This window comes from Pelmatolapia mariae, linkage group LG14, assembly GCF_036321145.2.
Source record: "Pelmatolapia mariae isolate MD_Pm_ZW linkage group LG14, Pm_UMD_F_2, whole genome shotgun sequence".
NCBI lineage: Eukaryota > Metazoa > Chordata > Actinopteri > Cichliformes > Cichlidae > Pelmatolapia > Pelmatolapia mariae.
The window spans coordinates 34,567,267-34,584,861 of record NC_086239.1 but is presented as its reverse complement, the minus strand read 5'-3'; the positions used below and the strand labels follow the sequence as shown (position 1 = coordinate 34,584,861).

Genomic DNA, 17,595 nt, shown 5'->3' with positions numbered 1-17,595 from the left:
TATTTTACTTGTTCTTCACCGTTTTTCCAGCATCTGACTGGGACAGACTGCCAGACTGGTTCAATTACTGCCAGTTAAGTCTGCCTACAGACAGAAGACAGTGCAGGAGTAAGACAGCTCATTACGACTAACCCACTGAACTTCATCACAGTCCTTCTGACCCACAGTTTGTTAGAAAAAAAAGAGTTTTCAGACTGGTTGTCATGGCAACACAGTAGCAGCAATCTCTAGGGATGAAAAATGAAGCCTGCCTGGAAGTGGTGAAAACTGCAGTCCCTAAAATGACCACTTGAGACAGACTCCCATGCTGTAACGCCCAAACCTAATGACTTATAATGACTGTTTTTCCACTGCAAGGCATATACATATACATGTACAAAAAACCTTGCATTTTACAGTGTTTATTTATTTCACATAATTTTTTTAATGTAAGTTAAACGTCACCGTTATTACTGTCCCCTAGCCGGGGCTGTCCAAATTCAGAGGCTGCATCCACGTGAGTACCCGGCCTTCGTGGCTTAAGTGGGCCAGGTCCTCCAAAAGCCGGGAAAGCCGGAAGTGAGTGACTGTGACGGTCTAGCCTTCAGAATTACGTCACGAGCTCTCTCGGTGGAGTGAAACTCTGCCGTCTGCTCCTTGTTATCTAAATATAACCGGACGCTGGCGTACATTTTGGACCATCTCACACTTCTGTTTTCTGTTTGACGTTTATTCAGCTGTGTGAAAACCCCCGAGGGATTAATAAAGTTTTATTTAATCTAATGTAATAACTTTAATCTCAGCCAATTTACTGAGGAACACATAAAACACTGAAAAAAGTCAAACAATAACATTTTTAGGTTATCTAAGTGACTTATATATCATGTTTAACCTGAGTAGCGAAAGACCGCGGGGGTTTGAAAACGATGTGCCGGGAGTTCGCTGTTCTCGCCGGCTCAGATATTTGAAGTTCACACAGCTACATTCCCTCCTCAAATATGCTAAAGGTTTATTTTGCGACCCAGAAAGTAATAAGAGTAATATTAAAACTAAGTAGCTGCCGCCATTGTTGGAAACTGGAATTGGCTGGGCCGCGCTATGAATTCTGTGATATGGTTTTTTAATTTTGTTGTCCAGGTGGAAAAACAGGAGAAATTCGGGAGAATGGTGGCTCCGGGAGATTTTCGGGAGGGGCACTGAAATTCGGGATTCTCCCGGAAAAATCGGGAGGGTTGGCATGTATGAGCAGAACATGTGCAGCCTGATACAAATATTATTTTGTCAGATTTCCCCTAAAGGACAAATGCAGAGGTAGAACCTTTCTTATAACTCACCCGTGTAAACATTAAGGCTTTAAGTTATTCATTATTAGGGATATTTTTGATAAACCTGTGGGAAGCAGGAAGGCTTTTGGCTCTCTGCTGGATTTCACCTTCACCACTTTGACTCGCTCTAAAATATTTGTGCTGTTGTTGCCTTTTGGAGCACTTTTATTGCATTATCTGACAAACAACAGGGTTTACTCTGTGGTCAGTACTTTAGTGTCCCAAACATTAAGAGTTGTCCATAGATTTTCCATTAAAAGTCTATATTTTCACACCAGCCCACAGATAAAGGCTGTTACCTTTTGCCACCAGAGGAGCTGCTGGAGGATGTTGTTCGACTCCGACTCTCCGCCCCCATCTCTCTCCTCACCAGGGTGAGACGCTCTGTGGACATACTCTTTCTGAAAAAGGGAAAAGGAGGGAGAACTCTTGATGTTTTGATGAACAAACTATAACATTACCCTTTTTTACATGAAGTTACAATTGGGTTAAAAGGGGATTAAAAACAACAGTTGATTGCTAAGTTAATCAATTAAACTTAAAGTATCAAACAAGAGAAAGTAAAGTGTACTTGATGATGCTATTTTACATAAAAGTAAATTAACATAAAAGTAAATTAACTTTAACTGTCAATTAAAGAATACATCAAATTTCAGTTCCATTTTTATTAACATGAATAGGGGATTAAAAAATAGGACACCCTTGCAAACAAAAAATGAAGAGTCTTGTTTTGTTGTGTTCAGCATCTTTGCTTTCCATTCTTAATCCTACCTCTTTATAGACTGTAGCACCTCTTTCTTTGGAGATGAAGGCGAAGAAAGGAGACGTTTCTGTTGAATGTAGCCATTACTCAGAGGTCGGGAGGGAAGAGCCTGCAGGAGCTGTCGCACTGAAAGAAAAGAAAATGCCATGAGCACAAAGTGCGTACAGCTTCCCAGTTCCAGACCCCTGTTAAACTTTTAATTTACCACCTCCAGATCAATGTCATCAAGGGAAACAGAAGATTTCTATATTTGACATATAAGCAAATGTGATTTGCATGCTCAGCTTGTTCAACTGACAACACAAAGCTTTCATTTTTAGCAGTGGCTGGCCATTTTGACTTGTGACAAACGTAAATTAAAAGAAAGTATGATTTTATATCAGCATGTATTTTTTGTGAATAGTTTAGCAGTGGCAGGATTAAGTCAATTTAAGGTATTTATATCATTTCTAAATACTAACATAGTAAAAGTTAAGAACTACAGCACAGATATAGTTGGGATCTGAAACCACTTGATTGGAGAGCAATGACATTTATCTGGGAATATGAAAAGCAGCAACATATTTCAGCTTTACAGAAGCACTGATGTTACCTACCCTTGGTAGGTGGTGCTGCAGCTGTAGTGGCCAGAGATCTCCTCCCAGCATGAACGCCTCCTGGTTGCTTCCCTTGGCTCTGCTCCTCACAATAGCCGAGCCGGCGCAGGGCATCAGCCAGAGCCGCCTTAAGCAGCTGGATCTCGTCCTCTTGCAACTGCAGCCTCTGCTCCAGGTGAGACACCCGGTCCTCCATGTCCATGTTACTGCTCGCCGACACAGTGTCATCTGGAGAGTTTAAGTGTTTAACATTTTAGTTTTAATGAATTCTAGGGGTTCATAATGTAGATTTCAAGAGTTAAACCAGAAAGATAAAGGAGTCACATGCAGCTGCATATGGGATTGTGAGAAAAGAATACTTAATAAAAAACTTAAATATAAAAGAACCTAAAAATGTTTACAAAACAGAAACAAACAAACAAATATCACAATGAGTTTTTAGAACTTGAGGTGCACAACTTTGAATTTATTTTGGATTTTCTCTAATCCACACAGGTTCAAAAGTATACATACACCTTCAAACACCCACTAACATTTGCTTAAATGTCCCTTAGCAAGTTGCACCTCGACCAAACGCCTTTGGTAGCCATCAACAAGCTGCTGGCATAATTCTGGCTGGACATTTGACCGATCTTCTTGGCAGAATTGTTATAGTTCACTTAAAGTGATTGGTTTCTTGAATGGACCCTGCTTTTAGTCCACAAACTTAGTTGAGCTTAAAAGTATTAATTTTGGAGCAGGAGCTTCTTTCTTGGTCAGCACCTTCTCAGTCTATGGTGCTTCAAAGCTCACTTTAGACCTTCAGAAAATACTGATTTCCAATTCAATTAAGTTTTATTTATATAGCGGATTGGTCTCAACGCACTGTATATTGTAAGGTAAAGAGCCTATAATAATAAAGAGAAACTCCAACAATCAAATGACAACTTTTGAGCAAGCCCTTGGAGACAGTGGGAAGGAAAAAAATCCCTTTTAACAGGAAGACACCTCGGGCAGAACCAGGCTCAGGGAGGGGGGCTTTCCCAGCTTTCAGAGGATTAGTGAATTCAGTGAGAGCTGTCAAACAAATCTTTTTTATGCTGACAAAGAGAAACTACCAACTGTAGTCAATTATGACCATTAATGAGACGTTAATAGGCCTTGGTAAGTTATAGGACACTATAGAACCTTCAGCACTACTCATTAGTGAGTGCACGTATATATTTGAGCCTGGAGGTGGACTTTTGATCCTGTGTGGATAACAGAAAATCAAAAATAAATCCCAACATGTGCACCTAATTCTTCTTTTTCAAAGTCATTAAAGATGTGTGTCATACAATCGTTCCACCCCGGAAAAAGAACAGTTCAAAGAAATCATTAAAAGCCCAGGATTACCATGATAAGCGTATGTAAACTTCTGACCGCAGCTATATACGGGAACTCTTGGGGTTATTTTTTAAAAGCAAGCATCTGTTTCAGTGTTATGGATATCCACTGCTGTGGCTGCTGCTTTGTAAATCAGTGGTGTTAAATTTCTAGGTGGGGACAAGAGCTTCAAGGTATTGTGACCATTTTTAATAATTCAGACTGAGAATGAGTGTAAATGACAGAAGAAGAATAACAGCAGGAAGGCAAACCAAACCAAGGACATGCAGACGGGGAGGAAAAAAAACAGTGAGGGATAAGACAGAGAAACAAAGCTTTTTTATTATGTTTTTGTGTATTTAAGAGGAAATTATGAATATTTAAGTTCTAATATATGAGAACATTTAGAAAATGGGGTTTCAAACTGCAGGTCAGAGAAATCTGGAAGCAGAAAAACAAACTAGCTCCTCGTTTCCTCTTCGTAGATGCATTTTTTCCATGAATAATATTGGCAAGTTCTCAGCGCAGATAAACATATTACATTATCTGTGACCACAACACTGGATGCCAATTTGCACTGAGCTAGTTAAATGCTTTTACTGTGGAGCTGCAGCATGAGGACAGTAAATTAAACTGCATTTATTTTTCCAGAAATGCCACCACAGGCACAGACTTTTTATTAATACATTACTGTAAGACAGTGACTTAACAGACTATCCTTTAAACTTAAAGGTACCCTGAGGATTTTTATCAACCACAGCTTGCTTTTGATTGGCAGTCCTGACATGTTTGTGCAGTCTGTCCATTTGTTTGCAGCATAGGTGCCTTTTTTGTTTATGCAACCACTGCTGACAACTGCAGAGGGCAGTAATCAGAATGCAAGAAAACAACTGCTGGCTGAAACAAACACGGATGTGAGTGATAAAAACATGAATTCAACATGACTCTAAATTTGTTACTCAGTCTTTTTGGTTTGGATATGCTGTATAACACTTTTGTTTCCCCAAATCATTTACAGTACAAACAGCCTGGTATAGTGACTAACTGGTTCAGTGCGAAACGTCAAAATGAGTATTTCAGTAAATGTATGTATTAGTAAAAACATGCATTTTTTAATGCAATACTTTTTGCTAATAAATACACGTACAGGAATTCATATAAGCTCCTGCTGACCTCAACCCACACACACCCACCAAAATGACCACCTCCGGTCCTCTCCAACTCTTTTCAGCCTATCATCTTTCCACCCACCGTGATGACATCATCGTGGGCTGGCGAGCTTATCAAAGGCAAACTGCCCGGTGTGGATTATTTAAATCTGTGACCCACATTATCAGATTACAACCTGATAAAGTGAAAGACAAATTTTCAGTTGGACACATCATCACAACTGTTCATGAGGTCTGAATTCTGATCTCACAGCCACCATCTCCAGATCAAAAATACATATTTCTATTCATACGTTAATGCTTTCAAAATCTTATAAGCATGGAAAAAAGAAGGAGGTCCTGCTTCTATTCAGCCTGTCAAATGGACAGGCTGAATAGAAGTTTGCATGATGAGGTGTACCCAATAAAGTAATGTGTGAGTGTAAGATGATAATTATCTCTTGCATTAATTTATTGTAGAGTTCTTATCTTTGAGATCTAGTTTCATTAACTGGTTGCTGAAAGACTGAAAAGGGTTTAAATGAAAAGGGTTTTAATAGGTATAATAACGATTTTTCTACTTCACTGGAACAAACAGTGAGATATCGAACAATCACAAACAAAACAAGCAATATTTGTAAACATCAGGTATTGCTCCAACTTTACACAGCGGTAGTGGTGTGGAAAAGACAGATGAAGCTATCGTTTATTTACAAATAATTCAAAGTATCACCATAAAACAACAACAAAAACAGCCAGGCTGCATTAAAGATGCATATGTATTTGGAAGAAAAAAGACCATGACATGTTCATATAACCCAGAAATATCATAAATGGAAAAAAATGAGATGATCTACCACAAGCTTCCTCCCTGATCCGTGTTATTTTTAAGTCATCATGTGATCGCAGCATTTGTACAAAAATGTTTATTTATAAAGTTGCAGTAAAAGAGCGCCACTCTTCAAAAAGGAATTTTATACTTTACACTGCTTCAGCACAAGGCAACACGATGCTCAGCATTGTAAACTGAGACACAGGCAGTACTGTTATTCTTACTGTATTACATTTCATAGTCAAATGACACAGGAAGAAGCCATGAGGAAATTAAGCTTCAGATTTACATACAAACATGAAGTTCAGGGGAGATTTGCATGGCAGAGTTGGCCTACGCAGACCAGCATCTAAGGTAAGATTGTCTCAGGCCTCCATCATTGTTTCTCTTCTTCAATGAAAAAGCAGTTTGGGTGTCCCTGTTTAACACAGCTAGTCATCATAATGACCTAAACGTTGGTTCTGACAACTCAAAAATAAAAAGGCAAAGTAAAAGAACCATCACAGTTACTATGACTCACAATACTTACAAAAGTCCATCTACAAGAAAGAAGCAAGAAACTCTCCAGCTGGCTTAAAGTGCAGTTATATTGACACATTGTATACATTGTCACCACTGTTTGTTGTTCTTTTTAAAAGGAATGAGTACAAATAATTAAAACAAGCTGAAAATGGAGACACAAAACTAGGAATAGTTGTCAGCTGAAGAGGGAGAAGCCAGAATGTAGGTGGGAGGAGATCACGAGTTGAACTAACCGAGAAAGGATGAAGAGGTGGGAGAAGAGTGATTCATTTTTATCTGACTACTGCAGTAATCACGTTTATCTAAACTACTGCGACTACTGAGTACACTTAATTGAGGAGGCAAACGGAATGAGGTGGAAGGCAGGAGAGACGGCTGCAGAGACAAAATGAAAGAACCTAGAATGAACAGTTTTGCCTTAACAGGGCTTTGTCTGCAATCATCCAATACTCACTAGACAGCTACAACATAAACTCCTTAGAATATAAAATACTTTCCTAGTTTGATTTTGGATCATTTTAAGGGTTTGTAATATTTGTAACTTAAATTCAGGTCCCTAAATCAGAGGATTTCATCTCCTTTACAGGGGCTATTTTAGCACAGCTCAAACAAGCCTCTTCATGTCAGAGCTTTATCAACTGGCAACAGATTGAGCTGAGCTTCAGTCGTGTAATCTGATGCTAATGTGCTAACCTTATTATGTTGACATACCGGCAGCCATTCATGCGAGCATCTCGTAAAAGTGTTTATACGAAACTTGTAAAAAGCATTTAATATTAAAGACACAAACAGCTGTAGGTTTATTTGTTATTTTCATAATTGTACCGTGTGCTGCCTGCTAACACTGGTCATAAAGCTGCTAGCATCAGCTTTGTGACCATCCACCCGTTTTCTTCCATTTACCCAGTTCTGGCTGGAGCCTTCCCAGCTGTCACAGGAGAGGCGGGGTACACCCTGGACAGGTCAACTGGATTTGAACCCAGGACCTTCTGGCTCTAAGGAACAGTAGTAACCAAGGTACCAACATGCTGAATATTGTGATGAAAAACAAAATCCACTGGTTTTGGTCAATTGGTCATAAAAGGAGACATATTACACTTGTTTCCAGCTTCAGATTTTATTGTAACTTTGCATGATTGGCAACTTAAAATAATCCACATTTATCCCATACAGTGTAAACCTTCACTTTAAGCTTTGCCTGAAACCACTACTTTAACCCAACTTTTACTGACTGATTGAGCCTCGCAAACAAGACAGCCTCTGCCCCTACTGTACACTGATTTTATTTGAAACTTTGTCCACGTTTAATATAAGAACACACATTTGTAACAGTCGATACTGTACACCTATATGATGTGTACAGATCTAACTTTATTCCCCTTGAGGTGTGTTTGTGTTGCTGCCTGATGAGTTGCAGAGTTTGCATTAGACTTGTTAAATGTTACTTAAGAGACAAAGTAATCAAGGAGGCATATGGTGGCACATGAAACAGTAAACAAAGAGAGATCAGCAGAGTTCACCTCTGCTGATTTTATCTCATCTACTGACAGGACACCTGTTTAAAGAGCGCTGCAGCACCGGCTACTTTTCAAGTTGCCCTTGAATCATCACACACACACACCTCAGTGGTATTCTCTTGCTGTCATATAAACCTAAGCCCACATCTATTTGACATTCAGTAAGCATTACACACTCAATACGAGCTAACTTCCATCTCCATCCCAGCACAGCACTGCACTTTAAGCAAAGCTGATGTGAGGATAATACAGACATGGCTGCTATCAGGGAACAGAAACATGCCGACAGATGGAAAAAGGTGGCAGACAAAAGAAAAGGATGGATGGAAAAGAGAAAGTAACAAAGTAGAAATCAGAGGGAATGGAGTAAAAAGAAAAACAGATGGAAGAAAAATGTGGATGATGAAATCCGGAGGGATGTGTAAGTGTGATCCTGTCAAAGAGGTAGGGAAGTCGGCACAGGACAATAAGAAGATTGTTGGCTGCTGGAATATTTATGCTGCAGTGAAGTGATGATGAAGGTGGAGCTCGACGTGCCTACCTGCCATTGTGCCACGCTGAGTGCCTGGTCACTCCTCCTGTCAATCAACCAGTCACTCAATCCACAGAGCAGTCAGTCAGTTTGTCCACTTGCCCTCACTCTTCTTCCTTAGAGACTTCCTGGACTCCCATTCCCTCCCCTTCCCATCTGTGACCGGTGCTTGCTCACCCTCTCGCTCTCTCTCTATCTCTGACACACACACACACACACAAAAATCATCTGCCATCCTCTTTTGCTGACCCACTCCTTCCTCCACCTCCACTTCCTCCTTCCTGGACCACTCCCTCTTCCTCCTCCCATCCCCTCCTCCTCTCTCTCTCTCCTCTTTTTCTACTCCTTCCCTTATATCCCTCCTCCTGTCTCATTAATTAGCTACAGGCAGAGAGAAAGCCGAGGCAGAAGGGGTGGAGCCTGGCTTAGGGCCACACAAACACACTGCATCAGCATCAGCACAGCCAGGCACCACCAGGAAGAGATGCTGCGACGTCCAGGATCAATGACATGCACTCACTCACCCACATAAAGGTTACGCACCACATGAGAATAAATGCCACCACTGTAGTCCGTGTCCTTGCAGGTAAAAATGTAAAAACTGTCCAGTTACCATGCAATATATTCTCATTCAAGATCTGCATGCACTCATCTGGAAATGTGACAAACTGGTAACAACAGTATGGCCAATTTTGGTGCTTTAAAAGATGAGTCTGTGATATTCTACCGACAGGAAAAGACCAAAACCAATGATAGCAGATCAATTTCCAGTCTATGTAGCTAAAGTGTGACACAGCTTAATCTTCTGTGCTGCACTGTACGCTGTTTCAGCCTGCTTAAGGGACGATAAATTATAATGCCAAGACCCCACAATATTATAGAGAACTCCACTCATTGCATGTTCCCAATGAGCAGCACCTGGTGAAAACTGGGAGGAAGAACCTTCAACAAGAAGAAACCTCATTTCACAACATAAAATTTGTGTTTGTCACATAATGCCCCCATAAAAAGCTTCTCTCCCATATTCTTGGTTATCATAGTGATGAGGTTTCCCCCAGAGTCTGAGAGGACCACAAAATTTTACATGTACAACTCAATGTGATTTATACAGCACCAAATCACAACAATAGTTGTGATTTTATATTGTAAGGTAAAGAATTTCCCAACAATCATATGACCCCCTACGAGCAAGCGCTTTGGCAACAGTAGGAAGAAAAAAACTCCTTTTTAACAGGAAGTTACCTCACAACAGAGATTAAACATTTACAATGCTAGCACTATTCTCACTGAACTGTAAATTAAGTCTTTAAAAAGGTGGGAAGTCTTTTCCTCACTCTATACCAACATTTAAATAAATAATACAGTAAATCTTACATTTTAAACATTTGCCATTTGAATTGAAACCTCAGCGTGCCATAAGGATAGAGATTTCTCAGCAGACTGATGCGTGACGCTTTTTTCTTTTCATTGCCACTAAACAGAGTTTGCAAATGGCAGCTGTGCAGCATACAGTATGCCATGATTGACGGGTTTGTCGCTGTAACGCTCCAAACGCTGCTTCAGCTGCTAGTCATTTCAGTCTTCAGCTGGGGGAACAGACTGTACTCTGCACTGGTAAAGTGGCACTCTGCAGGCTGCACAGCATCACTTTGCACTGTAAACGTGGTCCAGATGTCAGTATGGATTCATGCACTCATGTGCATACTTTGGTAGAGATAACAGGTGCATGTTGTTAAATACACCACTGCAACAAAGATGAATCATAAAATATGGATGTGCAAAGGGAAATGGCCCATTTAGAGTCTTGTTTCTTCAGATAAAATAGTGCGATATGAGATTTAGTTAAAAATCTTCTTCATGCCCCACTGATGACCAAATTAAATTTGCATATGAAATGCAAACTATTATTAAAACCGGAACCCAAATAACAATACAAAGTAAATTGCTAGTTAGTAGCGTAAACCTCCTGTCGACTCTAAAACAACAGCACGGAGAGAAGTGAGGCACACTGAAATTTATTGTGAGGCCATTAATGACGTCTGTGTGCAGACTTTAATAACTGAGAATCACTTAATGCCTGTACAGTGTGTCCTCATATGTCTCTGTGCTAAAGTTATCACAATATGAACAAGTATATTCGATTCAAAGGACAACTGTGCAATTCTGAAATGAGCTAAAGAGTTAAAGCTCTGAGGACTGAGAAAGAATGTATAAGGAAGCCTGATGTGTTGTATTTACCTCAACAGCATCATTTAGATAAAAGCTATAAAACCTGTCAGTACTGGAAATGCTAAACTAACTCATTATACTGCCCTACAAATAGAACATTCAGCTTTATTGGAGCCAGACGTTCAATATGTTCAAACAGACTATGTGTTTAATTTGACTAGAAAATTTTTTAAACACTGGAGAATCCAAACTGCATTTGGCTCAAGAGTTGACCAGGACAGGACAACACATCGGATCAAGATGGAGGATCTCTGGTTACAGCAGTGAGAGGACAGATGGCAGATACAAGAAGATTGACAGACAGGTCAAAGGAAAGGGAACGAAACAGGGTGCTTCAATAGACACGTAAAAGATGACACATTTTGGCTAAGTTAAACTCTCTTGAGCTTCTTGTTGCTAACAGAGTCTACTAACAGAATTATAACACACTCTGTTCTCTACTTAGCTCATTCCTGTCTACCTGCAGCCTGCTACCTGCAATAAGACACCTTCATGTTATTCTTATGACTGATTCACACTTCACACAGGCATATTTCAGCACCTAGTTTAAAACTAAACAGTGTTTATTGTCTGACTGTAGTATCCAGACACAGATTAAATACTGTGCTTCACCCTGTTGACAAAGGAGGGTGCAAATTATTTCTGTTTTTGCTTTCAATAATTTTAGAAGTAGAGTCCCCACTAAAAGTCACAATCCAAACCAGCTAAACAACCCCATGGCATGTGCTTGCATGAATTTTTGTTTTAACAATAAAGTGAAGAAGCCAAAAAGCCAGTCATTATGCATCTAAAGTGGTCCAAATAAAGCAGTTGACCCTCAGCTGCAGGACCAGCTGTCACTCAACAAGCTTCCACTGTAACTTACAAGCAATATTTTCCTCTTTTTGTTTTAATTTGACTTTATTCTATCACCTGAGCTCAGCTACTGTGAAGATCAACGAGCTGAGGCTGTGCATTTGTCTTACAGTTTAACTGAAATCATTATGACCCAGGAAGCTGCAGGAGGCTTTGGACCCCCGCCTCCACCAAATGCTTTGATTGGCACATGCTCCTTCTTGGATAACACACATCACAGCTCTGATCAGACTCTCACGACCCCTCGCCGTCTCCCCACCTGCTTCTCAATATGGCTGTCTGTGAAGTTTAGTCGATTGCAGGGTTAATGCAATCCACAGATACTTCCCTAAGATAACAACAGTTCAAACGCCTTAAACTGCTCCACTGATGGTATTTGCATCTCCACATGAATCTATCCACAGAGACAATTTGTCTAAAACAGCCTTAGAAACTCATCACCACCTCGTACACCTGTCACAATCCTCTAGCGTGACCACAGATATGATCTATTCTAGCAGCATCAGGCGGGCATTTGCATCATATTTGTTAACCAGGATGTGACCGACACAGGCAGACGAGGCAGCACGGGGGAAAAAAGAAAAGGAAACTGTCAAATGACCATCAGTGTAAAAAATAAGCTGCTGACATGGCGAACAAGACAAAGTTCCTATTCATGATGGCAACCATAATCCCTCCACCACTTTAGTGCTAAAGGCAACAGGTCAATTGTATTTCCAACAGCGGTTTGTGGCCCTAAAGTGTGGTTCTTCACTCACGTAAATGACTTAGTGATAACTCAATAAATTTTACTCTCTAACTATTAAAAGCACAACCCTGTCAGAAAGACACCCAAACAGCTGGGAACTGTGGAAATGAATATAAGCCATATCTAAATTTTAATAAATAAATAGATTAAATTAATAGAAAACTTTGTGCCTCCAAACGCAGTTCACTTAAAATGTGTTCATCTGTTTTTATTGTAGCAACTAAAAGAACTGCACGTTGACAACAGTGTTAATAATATTTATCCAATTTTCGATGCAATGTGTAAAAAAGAGTTTTAAACAATTATGTACATTATATATATATATATATATATATATATATATATATATATATACACATATATAAATAAGAGCCAGCACTAATCGAATATGATAAAAGAGTAAAATCATACAAAGCTCATTACACAGACACAAACCACGTAAGCAAAATCAGAAGACACTAAATATTTTCAACATCTCTTCTGATATTTTTGAAATATATTTTAAAACGTTCTCCAGAAGAATGCAAAGCCATGTTTGTTTGTTTTGTCGATTTTTCTGAATGAAATAGGAGAGCTGTGCAGCTGTCTGGACGGCGGTGTTTTTTATTTTCCCCCGTTGTGTCTGATAGAGAGGAATGAGAAGCAGCTCACCGTTGTTGCAGTACTGTAGCAGCAGGTTGGTGCTGTCATACAGGCTCCCACACGAAGCTACCCGCTCCGACATCCTTTCCTCCTTTTGTTATCTCTTCTGTTTTTCCAACTCTCACTCGTCTGCTTTGTCCTCCTTTCACCTCTCTCCCTCTCTTCTTCACGCCGTTACCCCTTTCTGTCTCATCATACAAACACGCACACACACACACAAACACACTTTTACCTGCCTCGGCTCTCCGGCTATTCCCGCTCCTGCCTTACTGCCACCGTCAAGTGCACCCTGTGGGACAAACTGCACTTCCTCTGCGTGCTTTCAAAGTAATATTCAACACTGCTTCTCAGCCGCTTAATATGATTAGGAATGCGATTGTGATGTAAATTTTGGACTAAATTAAATGTAGATTTTAATACAATATCAAAACAATACAGATTAAAAATGTTTCTATATAGTCACCTTAATTTATACAAATGACAAAGACTCTGCAGTGAAGTTATTTTGAAACACTATGTAACCTAAAAGACATTCAATTCTACTGGTCAGCAGGATATAAGCAGTTTAATCTGACTTTTCTTCTTTTAAGTAAATAAAAAGGTAATTATCTGTAATGTTTTAAATTCATATTTCTGGGGACAGTTTTATTTATTTTATGTTATCTTTTTTACATTACTTTTATTTACTTATTTTCTTTTGTTTTTCCTTAGTTTTGGGTCTCCTTTGCAATGGGACCCGCTTTTATTTTGAAGGGAGAACCATGTTTCTTCCGGCAATAATCTCATTGACATCTTCCCGTCTGTCTGTCTGCCTTGTGTGCCGCTGTTCCTATAGCAACAGCCTCTCCGGCAGCTGTGGTCCGGGTAGCGATTATTGGCGGCAGGAAAGCTATACAGTTTGTAGAGTGTAGAAAACTACGAACCAAATGAAACAGGTTTGTGTTTGTGAGACGGGAAAGCTGATCCCAGGCAGGAGTTGCGTTCCTGAATAATTGACGGAGAAACGGTGTGCTACACCTGGCACACGTGTTTACAATCGATGCCAGAAGCCGTTGAGACAGAACTGGAGGTTAAACCTCTTCCGCTGCAGCCTCTGAACATGTTCGGCTGGCAGTACCTGCTTTTAGTTACGATTATTAACATTTCTACTTACGAATACCTTCTGTTTTGTTTGTTTGTTTTTTAAGAGTAAGTAATAAAATCATGATTTAATAAATTGCCCTATGATGATGATGTTGATTATTATTGTTATTAGGTAGATGTTTTGGGACAAATATTGAACAGAAAGATTGCTTTCAAAAACTGTATTAATGTTTTTATTGCTAGCAAAGCAAAACACATTTCAGTTAGCTAAAGGACACATTTTGAATAAATAAATATCATGATTGGTTTAAAATGCAGACTGTATGTGACTGAATTTCATCACCAGGCCTCAAATGCATAATTAAATGAAACTAGATTCAATTTGATACAGAGCACCAAGAAATGATCAGCTTGTCAGAGAAGCTGACTTGTCTTGTGTCTTTTTTCTAAGTAAAGACTGTTACAGACAACTTTGATCTAATACTGTTAAATCTTTCTTATGGTTGGTTAGTTCTACATAAATAAAGGTTTTTCAGTTTGTCACTGATAATTTATTTGCACAGTTTAGTCTGTTGAAATGAGTCAGTGGCAGTACAAACTTATTAAACTGATTCAATCTCAAGTTCCAAGGCAATCCATTTTTTTCCTCTCAGGAGGGTTTATTTCCAGTTTTCCTTTAAATGACATCAGAAGTCATATTGAGATGGTCTGTGGGCTGATCCTGACCTTCAGGTCTTATTTTAGTCATACAATCTACAATCAGAAGCCACCTAACATTGATACACTCTCGTTAAGAGTTTAGCTTTTCAGACAATAAATACCTCTGTTCTTTATATTGTAAAGCAAACCTGTAAAATACTTTGGAGCTCTTGAGTAGATGTAGAAATTATGAATTATGAAAATGATTAATCTCAATCGCTAGTCAAGTAGATATCAAGTTTGATTTTTAAATTGCTCATGTACTCGTTAAAGATCAGCAGCACCCGGAAGAAAGAAGTGACGCTGAAAGAATAAAACTACAAAATGAAGTCGTCATGTCTCCATGTTACACTCTTATGTCAAATTTAAAAAAATGCATTTTAATTTTCATACGCATTTATTCACAGATGAAAAATATGCACTCTCCTCCACAGGAATGTGTAACATGATTTGGTAGAACAATGTAACAGTGCTTCTGAGTGAACTTGCGTAACTTTGATGATTTTATTGCAATGAACCTACTCCTCACCTTCCTCATCTCCCTCTCCATCAACAGAGTCAACTCCAACCTCTTCATAATCCTTCTCTAGAGCTGCCATGTCCTCTCTAGCCTCAGAAAACTCGCCCTCCTCCATTCCCTCACCCACATACCAATGAACAAATGCACGCTTGGCGTACATCAAGTCAAACTTGTGGTCGAGTCGTGCCCAGGCCTCAGCGATGGCGGTGGTGTTACTCAGCATACACACAGCCCTCTGGACCTTGGCCAGATCTCCACCAGGAACCACAGTTGGTGGCTGGTAGTTGATGCCGACTTTGAAACCGGTGGGGCACCAGTCCACGAACTGGATGGTGCGCTTGGTTTTGATGGCAGCAATGGCAGCGTTGACATCTTTGGGCACCACATCGCCACGGTACAAAAGGCAGCAGGCCATATACTTGCCGTGGCGAGGGTCACATTTCACCATCTGATTGGCTGGCTCGAAGCAAGCGTTTGTGATTTCTGATACAGTTAACTGCTCGTGATAAGCCTTCTCTGCAGAGATGACGGGGGCGTAGGTGGCCAGGGGGAAGTGGATACGAGGGTAGGGCACCAAGTTGGTCTGGAACTCTGTCAGATCAACATTGAGGGCACCATCAAAGCGGAGCGAAGCAGTGATGGAGGACACAATCTGGCTGATCAACCTGTTCAGGTTGGTGTAAGTAGGACGCTCGATATCGAGGTTCCTACGGCAGATGTCATAGATTGCCTCGTTATCTACCATGAAGGCACAGTCAGAGTGCTCTAGGGTAGTGTGGGTGGTCAGGATGGCGTTGTAGGGCTCAACCACAGCGGTGGACACTTGGGGAGCTGGGTAGATGGAAAACTCCAGCTTTGACTTCTTGCCGTAGTCGACAGAAAGGCGCTCCATCAGCAGTGAGGTGAAACCAGAGCCAGTCCCACCACCGAAGCTGTGGAACACCAGGAAGCCCTGAAGACCAGTGCACTGGTCAGCCTGAGGATGGAGAGGGAAAGACAAAGTTAATGAGATACAGTTATCTAGTTTACTTTGCCAATAATGGCTCTGAATTTACCCACCAGTTTGCGGACCCTGTCCAGAACAAGATCAATAATCTCTTTGCCGATGGTATAGTGTCCACGGGCATAATTGTTAGCTGCATCCTCCTTGCCAGTGATCAACTGCTCAGGGTGGAACAGCTGGCGATACGTCCCAGTCCGCACCTCATCTAAGGAAACAGACATTTTATTATTCAAACTGACTCACATATTGCACTGCTACATTTAGCCAATGGTAACAACGCTTACCGATCACAGTGGGTTCAAGGTCCACAAAAACAGCTCTAGGGACATGCTTTCCAGCTCCAGTCTCACTGAAAAAAGTGTTGAAGGAATCATCTCCTCCGCCGATGGTCTTGTCACTGGGCATTTGTCCGTCTGGCTGAATGCCATGTTCCAAGCAGTAAAGCTCCCAGCAGGCATTCCCAATCTGGACACCAGCCTGTCCAACGTGGATGGAGATGCATTCACGCTGTGGGAAGAAAGACAGGTCAATTAGATGTTCACACTTTTTTCACTACAGATGATATGGGTAACAAAAACCTTATCACTTTTTTCCCTCCCCGACCTGTTCACCATTTATCCAGGTCAAAAACCTAAAACAAAGAGCAGGTTAATTCAAAAGGTGTCTTAGAGAAGATAGCCACACAGTAACTGAGCACTGAAAGCTTTTCAAGTCTAGTGGGACGCTGGGCCCAGATGTTGTCACTGACTGGATATAAGCCACACCTCTCCAGTGCACAAAAGGCCGAACGGAAAGCGGGGAGGAATGGGTTGTCACAACCACCAAAAATGCGCCAAGTCATCTCCCCACGCCCCAAATCACAGTTATACCCTCCAATCTTCCTGATACTTAAAATTATGCGACCTGTCTGATTATCAAAGAGTAAAACGTAGTTCCGTATACTGCCTTCCATGTTCCCGTTTCTACTTTTCGGTTAAAGGCAACGCTTCCTCCCTCGTTCCTTAGAACAGCAGATTAAAAACTGCGCACCGACATATCATCAATAACCAACTACCAACATTTGGCAGAGCTTTTTAAAGGTCCTTACCATTTTGTTGTTTGGTCCTTAGAGTACAGAATAGCAAGAAAAACTCGACAACAAATCCTACAAACCAACCGTTAGGAGTCGATCTAGAGGAAATAATGACGCAGACAACGCATTCGCGCCTGATTTGCAGAGAGGACCGAACCATTTCTTATAAATTAGGAGGTGCGCGGA

General features: G+C 40.5%; 2 protein-coding genes across 2 annotated transcripts in view; both read right to left on the bottom strand.

Annotated features, from left to right (window-relative positions):
* The window catches only part of eml2 (EMAP like 2), a 32,234-nt gene extending 18,991 nt beyond the window's left edge, over positions 1-13,243 (bottom strand). The window contains 4 exon segments of the mRNA XM_063492779.1: positions 1,598-1,705; positions 2,076-2,193; positions 2,664-2,891; positions 13,042-13,243. Of these exon segments, the coding sequence (XP_063348849.1) occupies positions 1,598-1,705; positions 2,076-2,193; positions 2,664-2,891; positions 13,042-13,114 (527 nt within the window). The 5' untranslated portion in view covers positions 13,115-13,243.
* Positions 13,244-14,321: 1,078 nt separating this feature from the next.
* On the bottom strand, positions 14,322-17,539 carry LOC134640814 (tubulin alpha chain-like). The gene is made up of 4 exons (XM_063492778.1): positions 17,425-17,539; positions 16,622-16,844; positions 16,394-16,542; positions 14,322-16,310 (listed from the first exon to the last, which is right to left on the bottom strand). Exons 1-4 carry the CDS (start codon positions 17,425-17,427, stop codon positions 15,333-15,335), a joined length of 1,353 nt encoding a protein of 450 aa, XP_063348848.1. The 5' UTR covers positions 17,428-17,539; the 3' UTR covers positions 14,322-15,332.
* Between the last annotated feature and the right edge of the window lie 56 nt (positions 17,540-17,595).